Source organism: Pichia membranifaciens (genome assembly GCF_001661235.1).
Source record: "Pichia membranifaciens NRRL Y-2026 unplaced genomic scaffold PICMEscaffold_6, whole genome shotgun sequence".
Lineage (NCBI taxonomy): Eukaryota > Fungi > Ascomycota > Pichiomycetes > Pichiales > Pichiaceae > Pichia > Pichia membranifaciens.
The window spans coordinates 187,156-208,550 of NW_017566987.1; the positions used below are offsets into that span (position 1 = coordinate 187,156).

General features: G+C 47.7%; 11 protein-coding genes across 11 annotated transcripts; 4 read left to right on the forward strand and 7 right to left on the reverse strand.

Moving 5' to 3' along the window:
• Nucleotides 1-163: 163 nt before the first annotated feature.
• Nucleotides 164-3,847, forward strand: PICMEDRAFT_13301 (hypothetical protein; the record flags this gene model as incomplete). The annotated part of the gene is made up of 1 exon (XM_019160040.1): nt 164-3,847. One exon carries the CDS (start codon nt 164-166, stop codon nt 3,845-3,847), a length of 3,684 nt encoding a protein of 1,227 aa, XP_019015744.1.
• A 156-nt stretch (nt 3,848-4,003) lies between these two features.
• On the reverse strand, nt 4,004-4,348 carry PICMEDRAFT_74347 (hypothetical protein; the record flags this gene model as incomplete). The annotated part of the gene is made up of 1 exon (XM_019164744.1): nt 4,004-4,348. The coding sequence occupies one exon, from the start codon at nt 4,346-4,348 to the stop codon at nt 4,004-4,006; it is 345 nt and encodes a 114-aa protein (XP_019015745.1).
• A 385-nt stretch (nt 4,349-4,733) lies between these two features.
• Nucleotides 4,734-5,402, forward strand: PICMEDRAFT_74348 (hypothetical protein; the record flags this gene model as incomplete). The annotated part of the gene is made up of 1 exon (XM_019164745.1): nt 4,734-5,402. The coding sequence occupies one exon, from the start codon at nt 4,734-4,736 to the stop codon at nt 5,400-5,402; it is 669 nt and encodes a 222-aa protein (XP_019015746.1).
• Nucleotides 5,403-5,527: 125 nt separating this feature from the next.
• PICMEDRAFT_36721 (hypothetical protein) lies at nt 5,528-5,908 on the reverse strand (the record flags this gene model as incomplete). Its single annotated transcript, XM_019163030.1, has 1 exon — nt 5,528-5,908. The coding sequence occupies one exon, from the start codon at nt 5,906-5,908 to the stop codon at nt 5,528-5,530; it is 381 nt and encodes a 126-aa protein (XP_019015747.1).
• A 546-nt stretch (nt 5,909-6,454) lies between these two features.
• PICMEDRAFT_60308 (hypothetical protein) lies at nt 6,455-7,066 on the forward strand (the record flags this gene model as incomplete). Its single annotated transcript, XM_019163426.1, has 2 exons — nt 6,455-6,468; nt 6,598-7,066. The coding sequence occupies 2 exons, from the start codon at nt 6,455-6,457 to the stop codon at nt 7,064-7,066; spliced, it is 483 nt and encodes a 160-aa protein (XP_019015748.1).
• Nucleotides 7,067-7,430: 364 nt separating this feature from the next.
• On the reverse strand, nt 7,431-9,860 carry PICMEDRAFT_28270 (hypothetical protein; the record flags this gene model as incomplete). The annotated part of the gene is made up of 3 exons (XM_019162536.1): nt 7,431-7,646; nt 7,791-9,554; nt 9,693-9,860. Coding segments are annotated over 3 exons (2,148 nt in total), but the record flags the coding sequence as incomplete, so codon positions are not given.
• A 572-nt stretch (nt 9,861-10,432) lies between these two features.
• PICMEDRAFT_60310 (hypothetical protein) lies at nt 10,433-11,520 on the reverse strand (the record flags this gene model as incomplete). Its single annotated transcript, XM_019163427.1, has 2 exons — nt 10,433-11,037; nt 11,475-11,520. The coding sequence occupies 2 exons, from the start codon at nt 11,518-11,520 to the stop codon at nt 10,433-10,435; spliced, it is 651 nt and encodes a 216-aa protein (XP_019015750.1).
• A 237-nt stretch (nt 11,521-11,757) lies between these two features.
• PICMEDRAFT_60311 (hypothetical protein) lies at nt 11,758-13,182 on the reverse strand (the record flags this gene model as incomplete). Its single annotated transcript, XM_019163428.1, has 1 exon — nt 11,758-13,182. One exon carries the CDS (start codon nt 13,180-13,182, stop codon nt 11,758-11,760), a length of 1,425 nt encoding a protein of 474 aa, XP_019015751.1.
• A 552-nt stretch (nt 13,183-13,734) lies between these two features.
• Nucleotides 13,735-15,000, reverse strand: PICMEDRAFT_36900 (hypothetical protein; the record flags this gene model as incomplete). Its single annotated transcript, XM_019163042.1, has 2 exons — nt 13,735-14,657; nt 14,757-15,000. 2 exons carry the CDS (start codon nt 14,998-15,000, stop codon nt 13,735-13,737), a joined length of 1,167 nt encoding a protein of 388 aa, XP_019015752.1.
• A 1,574-nt stretch (nt 15,001-16,574) lies between these two features.
• PICMEDRAFT_174556 (hypothetical protein) lies at nt 16,575-20,219 on the forward strand. Its single transcript, XM_019161610.1, has one exon. It carries the CDS (start codon nt 16,714-16,716, stop codon nt 20,080-20,082), a length of 3,369 nt encoding a protein of 1,122 aa, XP_019015753.1. The 5' UTR covers nt 16,575-16,713; the 3' UTR covers nt 20,083-20,219.
• Nucleotides 20,220-20,236: 17 nt separating this feature from the next.
• Nucleotides 20,237-21,316, reverse strand: PICMEDRAFT_18052 (hypothetical protein). The gene has a single exon (XM_019161858.1). The coding sequence runs from the start codon at nt 21,245-21,247 to the stop codon at nt 20,357-20,359; it is 891 nt and encodes a 296-aa protein (XP_019015754.1). The 5' UTR covers nt 21,248-21,316; the 3' UTR covers nt 20,237-20,356.
• Between the last annotated feature and the right edge of the window lie 79 nt (nt 21,317-21,395).

Below are 21,395 nucleotides of genomic sequence, written 5' to 3' on the forward strand. Positions count from 1 at the left end.
GACTGTCTGCATCTTCCGGGTCGCATGAATTTTTCCGGCAGCGGGGCAGCTCCAAAACGCCTGGAACTGCTGAATACGGATATTTGGTTAGACTGTTTGCTGGCATGATCTTTGGGAGTCTATTGAGAGGAGAGTAGACTCTCAACATAGAGAATACATCAACATGGAGACGTACCACCGCTCACTGACATCCGTTCCTGCGCCTTTGGTGGTTTTCCAGGGGATTTCAAGCGAATTGAGACCACAGCCGCCGAAACGACGTATTAGAACGCTTAAAGAGCAAGCATATGCGGGGCCGGGGAAGAAACAGAACTACGGGTTACAACTACAGATAGACAGGGAATTGGACGAGGTGAAAAACGGATGCGTTGAACGTCTGGTTAGTTTGATTGAGAAATGCAACGTGAACGATCGATTGTGGTGGCCTAACCAGGATAGCAGTGGACAGACATCACAGAAGCAACAGCAGTCACAGAAGCTGGAAAAAAGCTCTTTGAAACAAAAGCAGCAGCTGCATCAATCAAGACAGCGCCTGATGTCTTCTCTCAGTAGTGGAAGTGTGAACTCGAAAGGTTTATGGTTCAACATAAAGTACGCCGACAGCAAATACGAGATTGTGGTGAACGGAACAAAATCTCCATTGTCCCCATACAACAAAGAAGGTGACTTCTACGGATCACTGTTGCCACTGCAATGGTCAGAGAAGTATTACAGCTATATACCATCGGTGTTTATAGCCTTCTACGAGATTGGCGCAGACAAGAGGTGGGACGATTTATTGGTCAACGAAGTCAACAGAGTGAAGCTCAAATTCTCCAACACAATGATTAAGTTTGTATGCATCCTCATAAACGTGCATGCAAACACCACAGACAGCGATCGAATACAGAGCATTGTGTCACGGATCAACATGAATCCAAACTCACTTTTTGTCATCAACGGTTTATCTGATGAGATATCCAAACGAGAGCAAACGGTATTTATTAGGAAGCTAATGATAGGGTTGAGGCAGTATTCTAACGACTTTTTTAACGTACAGATTCAGAAACTTAAGAGGAGAGAAATCAAGAACGATCAGTACTCAGAGAAATTTTTTTCAGCAAGAAATTTGATAAAGATGGCATTGTTTGAACAGGTGAAGGGAATTACTGACTATTCAACAAAGCTATTGGAATATGCATACGACAGACTATTGCAATCCTTACGATCGATTGACCATGTATCTCAGCGAAGTCAGCATGCTGAGGCACGTGCTTGGCTAGACGTGATGTGCATGCATATCGTCAGGTCTTGCATAGTTTTGGGAGACGCCAATATCGCATATAGGAAGTTCACTTTCCACGTTCAACAGATAAGAGAGTTAGACCCCAGAAACTTTACATTTGAATGGCTGTCTACTCAGTATACCTGGTTGGGAGAACTATTAGAAAACATAAACGAAGACGTAATACCAATTGACCCGATCATGATGCCAACTCTTGGACTGAAAGAAATTAGATACAATAGTTACAATATGCCACAAAATGGGTTCAACTTTTTGCAAGCAGCAGAATATCGGGGCTTAGCCCTTCAACATGAAGAAACGGGTGGATCGGATAATAGGGTAATGCTATTAACTGCCGCCCTTGATTCCTTCAACCTGGCAAAATCTGGGAAATTCTCAAGAATTGAGTCGAGAGTTTATATTTTGTTAGGTGACGTTTATTATTCGAAGAAAAATTACAGTATGGCAGTGAACAATTACTTTGCTGGTCTTTCAAATTATAAACAAGAATCGTGCATTTTTATTGTGGGTTGTGTGCTTCAGAAGATTCTTCACTGTTATGTTGGCTTGTCCCAAGTTCGAGAAGCATGGGCAGTCTACATAGAACTATGCTCTATCAATGATTCTGTTTGGAAAAAAGCAAAGGCTTTGGATAGTACGAAGATTTTCCTTGATCTCATGAAGGAAAAAATAATCAGCTTAGATCTCGTTAATGATGATTCACAATCCATCTTGATGGATGAATTAAGAAACTCAGATGATGCTGATGCTGAAGTTTTGGCTGCCAACACCAACAGTGGTGTACCTTTTGTAAAGGAGGGCGTTTTTGACTTTGACGTAGGTATCAAAGAGTATACGAATATGATGAACGAAGGGGTTGACTTGCAAGTTCTGATACGACATAAGGGCGACAATATGATTTCTAGTCTGGAGATAAATAAATTGGAGATTGATTTGGGTGAAAACTCAGAGTTCAAAATAATCAGAGTTACCAATGATGGAGAAAATTATGATGCAAATAATGTTCTTGAGAATGAGGAAAACTCGAAATCGGTTGTGCTATATGAATTGACTTGTGATTCCAAAGATATCAGCGAGAGTATAACGTGTCCTTTAGCTTTCAAAACTATCGATGGACGAATCAACCGCAAGTGCATCATTCTGCAGATACACGTCTGTTCTAGCGTTGTTGGAAAGTTTTACGTTCCACGGGTTCGGGTCAATGGAACATTGAATGACGTTCAGTTCAGCACAGTGATTAATATCGCAGGTCTTGACAGCACATCCCGACCATTTTTGAAGTGGTTCGTAAAAGATGGAAAAGATCAGGTCTTGAACAACCATTATCCAACAAACTCATTCGAGGTTCTCCCTAAAATCCCCAAAATAAAATGCAATCTCAAATATGACAGAGTTGGATTCAATGGCAGGGTGTTTCCCGTGTTTCTCAAGTTCGTCAATGAAGACACTGACAGCCCTGTGAAGGTCCATATTAAAGGCGATGGAGTTTTGAACAAGAAATATGATGTTGCTGTGAAATGGGGTGAGGACCACACTGATAAAAGTTTTGACAGTCAAGCTATCATGAAACCAGGGGAAAGTGTTACCACTTCGTGTGTGCTTGAGATGCCACAGATCAGTGGGCTACCGATGAGTACGATCGAAGGGGAGAGTGATGATAATGAAGTTTTCAACTGCAACATCAAATTCCATATTGAGTACGAACTTCTGAACGAGGGAGTCAGTATTGAAGTGAAAAAAGAGGCTAGAGTGAAAATAGTAGAAATGATTGAATGGCATACAGAATTAAGAGCTGATCAGCATGGTGAATTTCCCAACCTGTTCATCATTGACGAAAAGAAGATGCTCGACGTTGGAGCCAACATGAACATCCCTGTGCATACCAGGAAATGGCTATTTACGTTAAACCTGCGCAACGTTTCGTTTGAGCAGATGAATATCACCTCGTGCAAATTTGTAGTTCGTGGGCCGAAGGATGTGACGTTGACACTAACGCCCGAGGTAGAGGACAACGAAGACGACGGCACGATTTTAAAAAGCATGGGGGAAAAGAAATTGAAAGTTTGGCTTGATGTTGTGTGTTACGAGCGAATCATACGATCTGTGCCCGTGGACGTTCAGTGTGTGATTGATTACTATATTGAAGAGATGAAGGATGTTGTGCAACACTACCGATTGGAAATGTACAAGGCGAACCTCCCGCACGTGGATCCACGGATGTTGGTGGTAGTGAACGAAGGCGGATCCAAGGAAGAGCTGGTGGTTACGTACATCATGGAAAACCCGACAGACCGGATCTTCCAGTACCAGACGAACTTGAACCCCGTGAGTGGGGTGGAAATTGTCGACTATGTGAAGAGCATGCAGTTGAGTGTTATGCCATTCATGCAGGAAAAAATTGAGCTTGTATACCGGGTGGACCGACAATACCAGGAGGGACGGGCTGAGATAGCTTTGCCTGAATTCACGCTGTACGACCGGCAGTTCCAGGTGTTTGTGAAGCCCAATGTTGCCGATGACCGGTTGCGGTTTGTCGACGGGCATCTATTTCTACGTGAATGAGAGTTGGGGCCAACGTGGCTGGTTTTTCTTCACTTTTTTCTTAGTTCATTCAAAACTCATATACATATATTCGATGCCGCACGAGCGGCATCTGTTATAAATCGTTTGATTGCAGTAAAGGGCAGATTGATAGCCAAGCGGCGGCGGTAGCAGCGCTCAGTTGATCTTCAACAACTCAACGTCGAAGATAAGTGGAGACATTGGAGGAATCAAGCCTGGGAAGCCTCTTTCACCGTATGCCATAAGAGGAGGAACAGTTAATCTGGCCTTTTCGCCGAGCGACAACTTGGCAAAGCCTTGTTCCCAGCCCTGGATGACCATACCTTGGCCAATTCTGAATTGGAAAGGTCTGTTTCTGTCGACGGAGGAGTCGAACTTCTTGCCGTTGGTCAACGTGCCCGTGTAGTGCACGGTGAGAAGGTCTCCCGTCTTAGGGAAAGTCTTTCCGTCACCTGGGGAGATGATTTCAATATCGAGCTTGTCTGGGGTGGCAGAGGACATGTTTCTTGCGTAGTTCAACAGTGGAGAAAGGGTGGTTTGACGTCTGTACAGGGGAGAAAGGTTCCTGGAGAGAAAGGAAACAGACATGAGGTGGCTGGCACCGAGAGACCTTCTCTTTTCCCCACAGGCCTCCTGCTGGCGCCGTCCAGCAATGGCCGTTCTGGTTGCCAAGGCAGTCGGGGAGAGTTACAGGCGACGGACAGCCAGCGAATCTGTCTCGCTCGCGGCCGCCCTCTCTTACCAGAGGGTGCGGGGCAGCTAGCGGAGACGGGTTGCCGCCGGTGGCAAAAGAGACGACTGAAGGCTTAACAGAGTTGGTGAACGGAGTAGATTGGGAGGCAAAGACCATTGATACGGCACGGAGAACGACAGACAAGAGACAGCAATGACAAACTTACATCCAAGATTCTTGGCGTCGCACGTGGTGAAATACTCGCCAAGGGCCAACACGGTGGAGCTGTTTCTGGATTACAACTGCAAGTTTTCGGCAAAGATGTTCAAGAAGGTGCAGGACGAGTTGGTGCCATTGTTGCAGGAGCGCCAGCTTGACGAGAAGTACAACCTTGTGTTTGTGAACGTGATCCAACCGTGGCACGGGTTGCAGTCGAGCGTGCTACACGAGGTGTCGTTAGCGGTGGCCCGTGTGCACCCGGAGGCGTTCTGGACGGTGAGCCGGGTGCTATTTGACCACGGGACCGAGTTCTTCGACACGGAGGTGTACCGCAAGAGCCGGGCGGATTTGACGACTGAGGTGTTGGCGTTGCTCCGGAGCGAGGCTGGGGCTGCTATCGGTGCCAGCGGCGCCGAGCAGGAGGACCGATGGCAGGCAGTAGAGCAACTGCTCCAGGTTGTCGGTGTCGACGAGCAGGGCCCGCCACGGAACGACGGCACCGGCGTCATCAAGGACAGCAAGTACTTCACACGGTACCAGCGGACAATCGGGGTGCACGTTACGCCGAGCGTGGTGGTGAACGGGGTGCTTGTGCCTCAGATCGAGAGCAGCACCGAGGCTACGGCGATTGTGGATATCCTCGAAAAAGTGTGCAACTGGTGAGCTCTGGCGAGCTCTGGCGAGCTCTGGCGACGTCCCTGCAGGGTATATAGTATATGTACATGTATATGCATATATCTCGTTTTTATTGTTATTGGTGCTATACAACGGCTAGATATACAGCGTCCTTAGATCAACAAGGTCTCGATCTTGTCCTTGACGGCGTAGATTTGGTTCTTGATGGCGGAGGCGTCGTTAGTGGTGATGGAGGCGGCGATGACCGGTCTCGAGACACCGCACGCTCTGCCAAGAGCGGTCTTGGAAGGAACAAAGACGTAGGGGACGTTTTTGTCCTCGCACAAGAGTGGCAAGTGGAGCAAGATCTCGATTGGCTCCGTGTCGGCAGCCATGATGATGAACTCAGAGATACCTCTGTTCAACGTCTTCGTGGTCTCGTTGGCACCCTTCTTGAGTTGTCTCAAGTTCTGGGCCTGTTGGACCAAGTCGAGGATCTGTTGGCTCAAGCCGGAGTCGGCAAGAGGGAACGCCTTAGGGTTTGGTGCGGACATTGTTCTGCTGGGTGGTAGTGCTTGCGTGTGTGTCTAGGTTCCTTGCTGTAGCTCGCCTTGGAGAACGGAAGGGAACAAGAAAACGGAGCAGTAGAAGAAGAGGTGGTGGTGAAGGACATGAAGGAAAAAAAAAGTGAAAAAACATGAAAAAAAACTGTGAAAAAATAAAAAAAATTAAAAAATTCGAAAAAAGATTTGAAAAAGCAAAAATAGAGAAAAAAATAGCTTACGTAACCGCTTACGTAACCAGGCCGATCGACGCAATTTGAAAAACTGCTTACGTCAGCTGCGCCGATCGGCCCGTTTTTTCCTTTATTGCGCCGATCGGCTCCATTTTTGGCAGACCGCTGCTGCTTTTCGCCCGCCCTGCAAAATGGCTGCCTAAATTCCTCTCCAGGAGCCAGCAAAGAAGCCAGCCAGCCAGCTGCCTGCCTTGGACACACGGTTGCCGTTATTCTGAAGAGCCTGTTCTCCGTCGCCACCACCCAACTTGTTCGTCTCCGATCCACACCCGGTAACTGTCTTACACATATACACACACACACAATGTCTGATCTTTGGTATGTACCGTTTGCTGCTGAGTTTAGCCGGGTCAGTTGAACAGGCTCAGCCCGGCTCGATAATAATCGACACACATACTAACATGGCGCCATCGGAATTGTCCGTGTGGCATACTTGTCTGTTTGCAGTCCAGTCTACGCCCCATTCTTCGGTTCAATTGGTTGTGCTGCCGCCATCATCTTCACCTGTTTCGGTGCCTCTTACGGTACCGCCAAGTCGGGTGTCGGTATCTGTGCAACCTGTGTCCTCAGACCAGACTTGCTCATTAAGAACACCGTTCCAGTCATTATGGCCGGTATCATTGCCATTTACGGGTTGGTTGTGTCTGTGTTGATCTCGTCGTCGTTGAAGCAGCAACAGGCGTTGTACACAGGTTTCATCCAATTGGGTGCAGGCTTGTCCGTCGGCTTGGCAGGGTTGGCTGCCGGCTTCGCCATCGGCATTGTCGGTGACGCCGGTGTCAGAGGTACCGCCCAGCAGCCAAGATTGTTTGTCGGTATGATCTTGATCTTGATTTTTGCAGAAGTCTTGGGTTTGTACGGCTTGATTGTCGCCTTGTTGATGAACTCCAGAGCAACACAAGACGTTATTTGTTAGGTCTGCGCACGGCCGCCGCCGCCGCCGCCGCCGCCGCCCGAGCACGCCCTCACTCACACACCCTGTACTAAAAAAGATGTTCAATACACTACTACTACTACCTCCACCAACTCTAAAAAAGAAATTTCTATATTTTACATAAAACAACACATAATATCTATCAACATCTCGTCAATCACTCGATTGACGTGCAAGGACTATTAATATAAAGTACCCATTTGTTTGCATACCCGTTGGAAAACGTCCATTATTCGCTCCGTAGATTGAGGTACTGGCTGCCCCTGCCTTCGGTGTCCCCCGGTCTCTCCCGGTCCCAGAACTTTAGAATCCGCCACGCCGCCGTGTACACCGTCCAGAGCTTCTGAAACAGCACTACGTCGTTCCCGTTCACAAAAACGTCCCCGTGCTCCTTGTAGTGGATGTAGTTCTCGTAGCGGATCAGGTCCTTCCGGCTCACTATCCCAACGACGTTGCGGCGGTCGTACACAAACACAATTCGAGACCCAACCTCAACAAAGAGATCGAAAAGAGTGTACACCGAGGTGTTCATGTTGATGCTTAACACCTCGAACCCAACATACTCCTCGAAATCCCACTCTCCGTCTCCACTACCACCATCGTTGTCTGTTCCACGGCCAAAGTGCTGGTTGTACTGTCCATACTCTATCTCCTCGCCTACAACTTGGCTCAACTCTCTCATCTTCTTCTTGCTGATGAAGCGCACAAACTGGTTCCCGAGATCAAACGCCTCCTGACCATCCTCAACGATTCCGTCGATCGGTTTTTCTCTTCGGAGACATTCAAAGATTTCTAATAGATCCGCATGACTAATCACTCCGACAACACAGCGCCGCTTGTACAACAACGGATACTCCCGCTTCTCAAACTCCATGATCTTCAAGATGTCTCTCTCGTACATTCCCTCGCAGTCCAAACCAACCACCTTCGGCACCATCACATCTCCAACAGTAACAGCCTCACCTAGCTCATGCTCCTCCTTGGTGTCAATGAAGGGGAGACCATTGAACTTGATCATTTGATCAGCAATCCCACCAAACCCAATTCCACCAAGTTCACTAACAATTCTAACGCTGACAATTGTGATCATTGTAGGGATGATGTATTTGATTGCCCCGGTCAATTCATACATTATGACGACAACAGTGAATGTCAAACCAGTTATGCCGCTCAACGCAGCACCTGCACCGAGAAAAGCATATGTCCCGGACGGCACACCGATTACATTGCCATCTCCATCAACAGTCTTGCCCAAAATCTCCTCAACCAATAGGCCAAGCATTTTACCAAACGTCGCACCAACAGCCATGCTGGGCACAAATATTCCACAAGGAACCTTACTCCCATAACTGATGCACACCAAGATCATACGTACTATCGTTGCATAGAACAACGTGAACAAGGTCCACAACCATTTCGCTATAGTCGTATCCGACCCGTTTTGAGAAATGAGGCAAATGGCATTATCGGTTTTACCCTCGTTCCCACGACATGAATCAAACAACATTTCCATTACCTTCGTCATATCCAACCTCATGTAAATGTTCCAGTACCCAACAATTGCTGAAAAGAGACAAAGCCAGAATACTTCAAAAGGACCACTAAATTTCCAATTGGACAAATATCTCTGTCTGAACGCAACGTATTTTATATTCCATTTTGAAATAACAATTCCGTATAAACCCCCAAATATTCCGAGTATTATGAACCACACGATCTCACTCCAGATCCAATCAGAATCATATCGAACCTCGAACATGACAATCTGCCCAGTTCCAAATGGGTTCCATATTTGTAGCGTTGTAATGGCCACTAATGATGTGTAAAATATCTTCCATAGAGTGTTTAACCTCAATCCACTACTAATTTCTTCAATAGAAAAAAGCACACCTCCAATCGGACTTCCAAACGCAACAGCAACTCCTGATCCTGCCCCGGCAGTGATAATATCCGACAACTGTAGTGGAGATTCGTTGAACCACGGCACAACCCACCTGGCAACGACATTACCAACACATGACGCATAATGGACACTGGGTCCTTCCTTACCTACCGCTAATCCACTGGCAATGGTAAACGGAAGTGCTAGTGCTTTGATTATCAAAGTACTTGGCGACAAAAAGTCTGGACGGTTAAAGCCGGCAACAATGCACTTGACTTCGCTTATTCCACTTCCAGCAGCATTTGGTGCTACATACAGACATTGGAAAGCCGCAAAAACGCCGTACAAAACCGAGAGCACTGTGAATATTATGAAGGATACAAACCCAAAGCTTGACCAATGCCTCCAATCTTCGTTCAAGCACGATTTCTCATCAAGAAAGAAGTTGCTCGCACAGTACCCCATTTTGAAGCTATTGAGCCATTCGGTCAAGACACTGAGAAATGCAGCAATTGAGCCGATTACAATCCCGGTGATGGTCAAAACGAGCCATATCTGTACAGTAGTCCATATTCTCGATTTGATAAGCTGCAAGTTGGATATTTCGCTGATTATTGACATTGCAGAGTACGCTGCTGTGTTCAAGGAATGCAATGTGCCCATTGATGTAGAACCATTTGTGACAGCAGTGCCTGGTCTGTCACTTTCAAGAAGACCCTCCTCGACGTTAAGATCAATGGCATCCGCTGGACCGGAAACCGTCCTTCGTTTCAAAGCCTCGTAGTATTTCCGATTTTCGGTCAACCTTTCCAGCGGCCAGTCAATTGTTGTAAACTTGTCGAAGCTTTTGCTCAACTTCTGAACTTCGGGGTTCGAGTTGTACTCCTGTTGCCATACTGCCATGCTCTCGATGCCTTTGTGCTTTGCCTGGTCACAATATCTCGAAGTTGAGCTGTTTCTTCCATTCCCATAGGTTTAGATCCGATACGTGTTTTTCCGAGGCTTGCAACTATTTTCTCCAACTGCGATGCCAATCCATGATGTGCGAAAAAAGTATATGCGTTTGACGCTTACCAGCTTCAATTGGTGTTTAATTCGTTACTTGATATATTTAAAGAATAAATAAGAAGTTATATATATATATATTACTATAGGGAGATAATAGATAAATAAGCATGTAGAACAGTGTCAGCAAAATCTTCGAAAAAGACTTCGAGGCATTGTCGAAATACAGAAAGCTTGATAGGAGATGTTGCTATTGCAAAACAAGCTCCTACGTGTATTTGTTTTTTGAAGTGAAATGAATGAAGAATATGAGTGATGTTTTAATTCGGATTCTTTTGTTGTGGATGGTATGATCTGGGATGATCTTGATTTCATGGGTTTATATTATACTAAATTAGATGGATCTTTTGTGTTGTTGATGCCTTATGACTCTTTGATTTTAGCGAGAGGTTCGACTCTGTTTAACCAACAACCAAAGTTTCTGGATCTGCGAATTCGTATTGTGGGACTTCCAGGTTCAATGGAGCAGGGCCCTTTCTAATTCTACCTGAGATATCGTAGTGGGAACCGTGACAAGGACAGAACCAACCGTCGAAATCACCGGCCTCACCGATAGGGACACAACCCAAGTGGGTACAGATACCCAACATGACCAACCATTCTGGGTTCTTGACTCTGTCGGAGTCGGCTTGTGGGTCTCTCAACTTGGAGATGTCGACTTCGTTGGCCTCTTCGATTTCACCTGGAGTTCTGTGTCTGATGAAAACTGGCTTACCTTGCCACTTGACGACGACGTTCTTACCTAATGGGATAGCGCCCAACTTGACTTCGACCTTAGCCATGGCCAAAACATCTGCAGAGGCGGACATGGTAGTCAAAAAAGCTTCAACGGTGGACTTGGCTGCGGCAGCACCCAACACACCATAGGAACCAACCATGAAATAGGTGAAGTCTCTGGACTTGTCGGAAGAGCCCTTAGAGTTGTTCAAGTAGTGGGTGAAATCTGGAGAATCATATGTGGACTTGAAAGCTGGAACGGTGGCAGAGATAGGTCTGGTAGCTTGTGCTAGATTATGAAGACGAGAGGAAAAAAAATGTTAGTATCCGGTGAACCAATTAAATTACGACAATTTCTGCTTATGTTTCCTGATCAACTGATTCTCCGCCCCTGTGCTCCACCGAGTGACACGAAGCCGACCGAGTGGAGAAAACAGAAAGGCGTTTCCAACGAAGTGAGAGAAGCGGTCCCCTGGATATCGTATCATCAGCCCCTGACAAATTTGCGACATGTATGTGTGGATGATACAAAATACAGACGGAAGACAACACAGGCGACGGCGTGCTTATGCTATTTATTATATGGACGTGAAGCGTAGAAGGCGGTTCTCTTCTCCGCTGCTGGGTCTGCTCTTCGTCAACGTGGTTCTTCTCCTTCTCTTTCTCTTTCTCTTTTTCTCTCTGATGCAGGAAACAAAAGCCGGGTGAAACGCTAGCTGGACATACCTAAACCAAGACTTCTTGCACTTCTAATTGACAATCTGGACAACATGGCGTGTGTGTATACTTTGTGCTGATGGGGAGTAAAGCAAAGGCAACACCAGAACCAGGGGAGCACAGCAGCAGCAGCAAACAGCAGGTCCTTCTGTGCACTTCTTTCACCTCGATTCCTCAACACACTCCAGGCCGGATGCGTCCCATAGTGAGGCCCTCTGCCGCTCTCACCCTCTGCGACCTCACCCTTCCTCACCCTCACTCCCGCAAACCGCCTTGCCACGCTCTCTCTCGCCTACGCTCCCTCTCTTCCTCTGCCGTAGTGGGGAATAATGCCATAATACTCGTTTCTCATTGGCCAGTCGCCCATCCGTGCACCGCCTGCTACTGGTGGCCTCTGATGGCCGTGGCGCGTGCCCTGCTGACGTAATCCGGTGGAGAAGAAGTCCTTGTTGATTTCCCGCGCAATTTCGATGCGGGCATCGGTCTTGAGCTTTTCGTAATGGAGTTGCACGTCTCTCAGGACAGCCTCGTGTTCGGCGTCAAGCTCTCTCTCCATGGCGGCGACCCGTGCCTCTGTCTCGTGGACAATGCGGGCAAGAACGCTTTTTATAGGGTCGTCGGCGGTGTCGAAGCTGTTGAAGACGAGCGTTCTGTTGAGCTTGCCGAGGTCGGGGGGTCCGTGGTCGGCGTGCTCTGCGTGTTGAGGGTCGTTGCCGGGCTCCTCGATCTTAGTGGCCTCGTCCGAGAACGAGGGCTCTGGGCCAGCGTTATCCTCATCGGGCTCGACCACAGCGCTTGAGGAGAGGATGCAGGCAACGTTGTGCTGAAACTGCCCGGGCTTCGGGGTCCGGACATCGTGGGCGACGTCTCTGTCGTCCATGGGGGAATCGATGTTTGGAGAGGACCGGGCGACTTGCACTTCGGCGAGCTCCTCTCGGATTCTCTGTTCCTGTCTGGAGACCGGGTACATCTGGGCCGGGGGCTGGTTGTGTAGGGGCGGCAGCTGCTGCTGCTGCTCGGGCGTTCTGAACTCCGAGTCGACCGTTTCCTCTGCCTCTTCCTCCACCTCCGCCTCCGCCTCCTCCTCTTCGACGGGCTGAGCCCCGGCCTCTTTCGCCAGGTCGATCTGCTTCTGCACGTAGCGGGGCGGCTTGTGCACGTAAGCTTTGAAGCTGAAGTTGTTGTTCTTCCGTTTCCCGTACGTTGTAGCAGGCTTCTTCTTCACGATCGAGGCGGAAGAGCCCGTGTTCTGCTTGGACTTGTTGTTGATCATCTGCGAAACACGTACTGGGACTCTTTTCTCTTCCGATTCGGATTCCTTCTCCTTTTTCTTGCTCTTGGCCTTGGTATTTGAGTTGCCGTTGGCCTCTCTTGTCCTGCCCTTGCCTTTTGCCGTCCCTTTCGGTTTCCCCTTTATCGGGTCTTGCTCTTCCTGTGGCTCTGGTTGCGGCTCTGCTCCTTCCTCTATGGGCAATTCCCAAAATGACGGGTTGATCGAATTAACTAACTCGTTTGCTTCCACATTGTGCATGTACTCGTCAACTTCACCTTCTTCTGCTTCCTCCTCAATGTCATCCATTTGCTCTGGTGCCCCTTCCTCTTCCGTTTTCTCTTCCATGTTATCTTCCTCCTCGTGCTCATCTTGAAACCCGCCAACACGAATCAAACAGGATTTGTAAATTCTAGGTCTTGTATCCGGTTCCATCACGACGCTCATATTTCTTCTCTATTGGTCACGCTATGTGCTCTGCTAATTGATAGGAAGAAAGCTTTCAACCGATGAGTTGTTTGAGCCTTCAAGATAAAGCAAAACGAAGTCCGAAACGAAATGTCGTGTTATCTCGCTGAGCATTGAACTTTATTTTTCCAGACTCTCACTACGCTCGGACTTTGATTTACTTTCAAACATTAGGGAGATGTGGGGGGAAGGGGGTACGTATTACGGGCAACTCTCAATCTGCGTAAGTAGGTGTATGCATTTAACTATCTATGCTTATATATCAGTATAGTTAGGTAAGTGGTAAATTTGTAAACATTGTGAAAAAAAATCTAGAAGAAAAAGAACCGATATACAAATTGCGATTTTTTGCAACAGTTGTTGTTGCTGAAAAGGAAGGGGTGTAAAAGTAGTTGCAAACTTCAGGTAAAAAGGAACGTGGAGTAGTTAGAAAGTTAAAGTTTGAGATTTTGGAATCGAAAAAGAAGGTGGTGTTCATCATGGATCAAGGAAGGCCAATCGAACAAGAAATTGTGGAACATTAGGGGGAAACTAATTGTACAAGACGAACTTGGCCTTACCTGAGGTAACAGATACGGTACAACCGTCGGCACCGTTACCGTTGTAAGAACCGTTTTCGTAAACACATTCACCGTTAACGGAACTGGAATCATCGTAGGCAACAATCTTAACGTTGAAGTTAGCAGCTTGTTTGTTGTTAGGGTTTGGAATCAAAGATAAGTAAGCAATACCATTAGTGTAACCAGCACCGAAGTTCAATGGGGCCCAGTTACCAACACCGGAACCTGCAGTACCCCAAACACAACCGTCAGTCTGAGAAACACCTGCATTGTTGACGTAATATTGAGCAGATGTCTTCAAACCTCTCCAGGTGAAGTAGCTGTCTTCATCAACAGTAGTCAGGTAGTTTTCGGAACCACCGTCAACAATGGTTGGAAGAACCATGTTTTCGGTACCTGGGTAATCAGTTCTGCAGATGGCGACAGTCTGGTCAAGCTCGGAAACAACTCTGGCGGAATCAATACCCCACTCACATAGGTAGCTAGTGTCGGTGTTGGTTCTATAGAGGTAACCGTTCTTACAGTATAGACCACCAACAGAAACACCGTTAGCGGGTTGGTTGGAAGGCCATTGTGTTTTCGACATACCTGCCTGACAAGAGTAAGAGCAGTAGGTGCCGTCTTCACATGAACCGCCGGTGGAGGTATCATCGTGATACAAGCCCGACCAACCGCCGAAGCCCAGGTAGTCTAATGCCAAAACACCTTGACCACCAGGGAAGGTGGAGCAAGGAACGACACCGTCTTGGAACTCTTCCGTTGGGTTGGAGTATGGAGACAAGTCGCCTGTCATGGAGGACGAGTACGAAGGAGTGGAGGAGGCGCTCGAGCCTGAGGAGGATGCAGAAGAGGAGGATGGGGCTTCCTGGGAAGATGAGGCTGATGGGAGTGCTTCTGAGGACGAAGCGTATTCGGCAGAGGAGGAAGAGGCGGTGGCGGCTGCGGAAGAGGAAGAGGCGGTCCATTGGGAGTCTGCTGAGGAAGCTGAAAGACTTGGGGTGACAGCCTGTTGGGAAACGGTTGGAATTGGCACGTGGGAGGTCACGGACTCTTGGTAGGTGTTGCCATCGCCATCGACGGTGACGGTGACATAGAGGTAGTCATAGGCAAGAGCTCTTTTGTGCTGGTGGTGCATGTGGTAGTTGACCGTTGTGGAGCAGTCCTCGTCATTGTCGGACGCGTGGACGCTGACCAACAACGAAGCGATTGAGAGCAGGGATGTGTAAGACAGTTTCATGGCTGCTGGCAATTGAGGGGCACAAAGGGCAGAGGGGGGAAGCAAGAAAAAGGGTTGATGTTAGTACGGGTTTGTGTGGAACAGAAGAGCCATCTTTCGGCGTCGCTGTCTCCGTCGTGTCTCTGTGTCGAGCCAGCTGGCTACCTCATCGACTGCTAGCCCCGGTCGGCAGCATTCGTTACGTAGGCCGCTCCTGGAGGAGTGGAAAAACACGCTTTTTTTTTCTCTCCTCGCGGGTTCCCATGGCAACGCACGCCTGGGAAAATAAACGAGGGGGCGGCGGTGCGGAAAAAGGGCGTGTTATTTTTGTTTCCATTTTTGGATGCAGGAATGCGGGTGCCGAGGCTTGCGGTACTGGAAAAGTGTTTGAGAAGTGTTTGACGAAGACAGAGAAACAGAAGGAGGCCACGACGGCCACGGCCACGGGGGCAGACGGCCCCGGGGGCGGGCAGAGGCACATACCTAGAGTGTCGGGAGCACAAGTGTGTTAATAGTAAGGAATGTAAGTAGTTGGAACGTGTGTGAGAGCGCCGAACAGTGGTATCTTTGGCAGTAGTGTAGTGCTTGCTGTGTCGTGTTGATGCTTGGAGGGACGCTGTGCTAGTGCTTCTTCTTGTACTTGGGGTGCTGTGTAGTTGTAAAGGAGTGACTGAGTTGGAAGGAGTACGAGCTGACGAGTGGAGAGAGGGCCAAAGAGGGGGCGTGAGCACGTCCATAGCCGAAGCCAACGGCGGCAGAAGAGAAGCAGGCAGAGAAGAAGAAGGACAGGGAGGAAACGAGCCTGCGGGCAACGGGCCCTCTGCCAGACGAGCCAGACACACGGGCAGCCGCAGCCGCTGCACGAGCGGCTCCAGATCAACAACGCTCCGCCACGCCCCCACCCCGTCGCACCAGCCACCCCCGAAACGGGCCCCGCGCCTCGGGGGCCGATCGTCGCAAAGTCGCTTACGTAACCGCTTACGCAAGCGCCTCGCCGCCCCCGGGCCTTTGCCCACCCACACCGCCTCCGCAAGTCACGGCCGGGGCCGGCGAGACGGCCCCGGAGATTGGAGGATGACGTAAGCGACCGGGGCAGTCTTCTCCACGGGCACCGCCTTGTTTCTCGCCCGCCCCCCGTTGCGGAAGGCGCCCGAGTCAGGCAGGGAGAGAGGAAGGGAGGCCTGTTGAGCGGAACGGGCGATTGCTGGGCAGATTAGTAGCGGCAGACGGTCTGGCAGGGAGCCGGATTACCACATTGTGCTGGTGGACGGTGTGCATGCAGACGGCCCGTGGCACGCTCTCCTGTGGTGTCGTTTCTCTCTGGTTGCTGCACTGTACGTTGTCCGTCTCTCCGGCCTGCTCATCTGGCGTCGTCGGTCTCTGTGTGTCTCTGTGTGCCCTTCCTGAGCCCCCCATAAACACGCCCGGCAGCACCAGCACACTCCACTGGGTATAGGATAATTCTCTGACAGCTGCACCCCTAAACGCTGCACCGCTACCAGCGCCCCCACCTATCACTGCACACACACCCGTCTTGCACGCCAGCTGCCACCGCCTGCCGCCTGCCAAACCGCTACTTTTTCTGTTCCGTGGCACCGTCTCTTCCGGCTGCATCTCCAGGCGTCCGCCCGCTGTCTACACCACCGTGCATCGGCACTGAAAAGAAGGGCAACCGCACCAACAAGTGCTCCTCTGCGCAGCTTCCGCCGCCACCCAGACTCAACACACAGCACCATGTCCAAAGAGGTCTTCAACGAGGGCCCAACCACGTCGCAGCACGTGGAGTCCGTCGACGACAACCACTTCCAGAACACAACGTTCAAGCTGAAGCGGACCCGTTCGATGGGCTTGCTCGACAACTTCATCGTCGACCCCGCCGCTGCCGGCTCCGCAAACTCCTCCGGCTCGTCCTCCTCGTCCTCCTCCGGAGCCTCCTCCGGCTCTTTGCCCTCCTCCGCCAACACCAACCGATCCACGCTCGGACGCATCCAGCCCTCCAAGTTGACGGCGGGGACCTACATACCCGAGGAGACGCTGACGAGGTTGAATCTCAAGTCGCCCGCCTCCTCCACCAGCTGCTCCTCCCATGCAGCTGGTAGTGGCAGCAACGCGGGCAACCTGTTCCGCTCCAGCATCATCAACAAGAAACTGGAAAACTCGCCACAGAGCTTCCAGAGCGATGACTTCTCCGACGACCTCTACACCTCTGAAGACTCGCTATCCTCGCCAGGATCCTCTGTCCACAACCTAAACTCGACGTCCAATATCTGTTTGATACCCAAGCACCAACAAAAGAGATATAACCAGCTCCACAGCCACGACTCTGAAGAAAACGGCTACTACTCCTCTGTAACGGACAGCCACAACAGCAATAGCCAGCCTATTTCTTCGAACCCAACTTCTTCCTCCCAGGACTTCACCGATGTGTCCAACCTGTCAAATATGCTCCACGACGATATAGACGTCAAAGATGCTCCTAATGAACATGTCGACTACTTAACTCACAAATGGGCAGAAGACGAGATATCCAAGTCTTGGAAGTACGTCATTTTAAGGAGGAAAAATGTCGCAGACTCCGCAAGGTTAGAAAATGCATCATGGAGAACATGGGCTCAAACCAGGTTGGGCTTGAAAACCATTTCCCCCGAAGACCTTAATTGGTCAAAAGACTCAGATGTTACCTGGCTATATGGGCCGGTCATCAAATCTTCAAATTCAAACTCGAACTCCAATATTGAAGGCAACGAAAACGTTAAAAGTGGCTCCAACTCCACCACTCCTCTTTCTCCTCCTTCTTCTTCTAACTTTGCATCTTCTTCTTCGAATGAGAACCCTTCCATGAGCTCGGTTACCTTGTTACGCAACCATTCAATGGATAATGAATCTCCACTTATCATAAACAACAATACCAATAAAAGTTACGATAATACCAGCAATGATAATACCAGCCAGAATAATAATAATAATAATAAAAAGAACGCTAATAATAATAATGGAGATAACGAAAGTACTTTACTAAGCATAGATGGCAATGACGCACATCACAAATCAGGTAATCAAGCATTGTTCAAAACAGGCAACAACTCCTGCGAACATCTCAAGTCCATATTGAAGAAGAAGACTAAAGTCGAGAAGATGATCAGTGATGCAAGTTATTGTAGACTTCAACACTTGTTGGAAAACAGAGAACAAAAACTGAAGAGTCAACACGAATCATCAGTCTCTCCAGTGCTGGAGCCATCCACTTCAAATTCGTTAAATTCAATTCCTTCAACCTCAACAATCACTATGTCGAATATGAACTTATTGAACAATTCTAGCAACCTCAACTCGAGATCGAATTCAACATTAGCTTCTAGTAAAACCCTTCACTCTAAAAAAAAGTCTTCTCTTAAAAATTCACAACTACATATTCAGCAAAACTCTTCTGAAGTACGTTCAGACTCCAATACTAAGAAGGAGAAACACATACACTTCAACATGAGAGTGGACCAATGTATTGCACTTGCGAAACCAAACAAGGGAGGGAACAATAAAAAAGACGACAAAGAACGCGCTGATAATGTTCAAGATGATACTATGGGTTATGCCAATTCATCTGATGAATCTGACGACTACCCTGTTTCCAAAATGGTTTCTTCATCCTATAAAGAAGACCATGATCATTATGCAGATGATGAAAGTGACCATCAATTCAACTCAAATGCTGCGATGGATGATTCGGATTCGGATTCTGACTCAGATGAAGGCGGATTTGTTTTGAGACCCTCTGTCAATAAACCAAACATTTCTCATAACCCTCACGAAAACAATTATGAGAGAAATGGCAAATTAAGTGGTTCGAGGGAAAACTCTCAAAATTCCATTATTGTAGTGAGTACCATTGCTCCACTACCTGCGACAACTTTGAAATTTGGTTCCGACGATGAGTATGACAATGATGATTATGGTAATGATGGGACTGCCAGTGATGGTTCAAAGTACCCACACAATAAAATGTACACTGTTTCCCATAATACGAAAACCAATCGTGGTTACGACTACTACTATGACTACAATACCGTCTATAGTAATACATCTAACCCAATGTTCTACTCCGCTAACAACAATGCAAATGCTGACGTGGAAATGTACGATGTTCCCGAAAGTTGCCAAATTGAAGATACAATGGATCTTGATGATAATCAGTCACACACATCTCCAAACATAGCCGATTCGCCTTTAATAAGTCATATGGGTTATTCCTTACCAAATGTTCACAGTGTCACTGCTTCTCCTTTGATGTTACCTTCAAGCGTTTCAGATAACACTATGGTGGATGTCCCTGCTTCCTTTATGAACGATATACCACAATTTGAAGATGATAATAATAAACATGACAGTGATATCGACAACACCGACACCACCGGTCAATCTATGCACATCGAGAGAAGTGATATGGATGGACCGACTAATGATGGCCTTAAGCGGACCCGTAGTATTGGCTCTTCAAGCTCAAGAAATGCATCTTCTCAATCACTTTCTTCAATCAAGATGGGCTTGAGTGGGCTAGACTTGAACACGTCAGGTTTGCGTCGAAGTTCAGCAACAGATTCAAAACCGCAGTTGTTTCAACTGTCAAACGATGAAAGCGAAAAGAGCAATTTGTCAACAGCTGGTAAAAGTGGCAAATCTTTTATCAGTAACGATTCGAGTAAAAATAATTCTGCCCGTTCAGATGGAGGAAGTGGAAGGAACAAATTTATGTTTGCGGAATCTGAATCTGAGACTGAAGCGGGAACGGATGACCAAATGGATGCAGAAGACAACTATGATAATGGAAATGATTATGATCAAGATTACGATGAAGATTATAACGGATACAGTGATCACGACGATGATGATCACGAAATGATTGACGACCGATCAATAGAAAATGTCAAAAGATCGCAGACTAACCTAATTAATGCCGTGAAATCGGCATCCTCATTTGGTTCGTTGGCGGAAATCAACAGGAAATTCGGTGGTATTGGTGCCACTAGCAATCCTGCCACAACCAATTCGAAAGGGAAGCCTAGAACCGCTTTCAGTTTTCAAAACGACAGTGAGAGCGAAAGTGAATAGACGAGTTAATTATGGAATTGACGAGTCTAGTGTAGTTATGTGTTTTTTGCGAATAAATAAGAAAAAAAAAAGTTATTTTGTTCATTTTTTCAATTATGTTAACTATTGATGTTTATCTTTTCAAAACATTCGGAACGAACGTTTCAAAAAACATGTTCTGAGATTATATACATAGAGCTATGTATATTACGAATTATATTCCTAGTTTAATTATTCTTGTATATAAAAAGATATTGATTAGATATTTTCAGAGAAAGCGATCCTGCGGTCATTTCTATGCAATCTTTTTGTTTCTGTGTTTCTCAGCCAATGCCTTCCATACGTCCGTCAAGTAAAATTTCAATCTGAAGAAATACAAAATCACAGACCTTGGGAAAATGGCAACCAGGTGTGGCAAAATAGACCACGTTCCCAAATAGACGTCTACGGTTGACTTTTTGCCATATTCAATTGCATCAATCGCCTTCTTGGCGTAAATTGAAGGCTCCATTGGGTTATTACGTTCTGACATCTTCTGTCTCTGCTCGAACGCATGTTTCATTGGTTCAATATTGTAAATACTATCAGCCGGTAATGGTCTCTTGTCTGCGATGTCGGTGTGCACACCGCCGGTAATGAAATTCTTCACTGCCACGTTGAAAGGCTCGAGTTCAAAGGCTAGAATGCTAGCATATTGGCCAATCGCAGCCTTGCTAGCACCATACACCGACCCCCATGGGAAGGGGCAGTACCCGGAACAAGATCCGGTGAAAGCAAACGTTCCTTCTTTCGCAATAACCAATCTGGAAAACTCGTGAACAACTCTTACGGGCCCGATGAAATTCGTATCCATGCACTGCACCAATGCTGCATCTGGGACATCAACTCCGGGAAAGGTACATGAAGATCCGGCATTATTGTAGACAACGTCTAAGCCTGCAATGTTCAAATCTTTCAACTTCTCTGAAACAAACTTATATCCAGCCTTGATTGACTCCAAAGACGATACATCCATGCTGAAGGCAAAGATTTGGCCTGGATATTCAGCGCAAATATCCGCCATGGATTCAGCCTTTCTTGAGCATGCGAAGACAAAATACCCCCTTTTCGCAAATTCCAAAGCCAAATAATGACCAATACCAGACGAGGTACCGGTGATAAGAGCCGTCTTCTTAGATTCAGACATTGTTGTTTGCGGACTCATCAGTGAGCTACGCTACTGCATGCAGCTGACTGCTATCGCCTGAACCATATCAGCGGCATCCACTGATCTCAGCTGCAGAAAAGGCAGCTGCATCCTCAACATTTTTAGGCTAGAGCGAGAACTGGGGAGG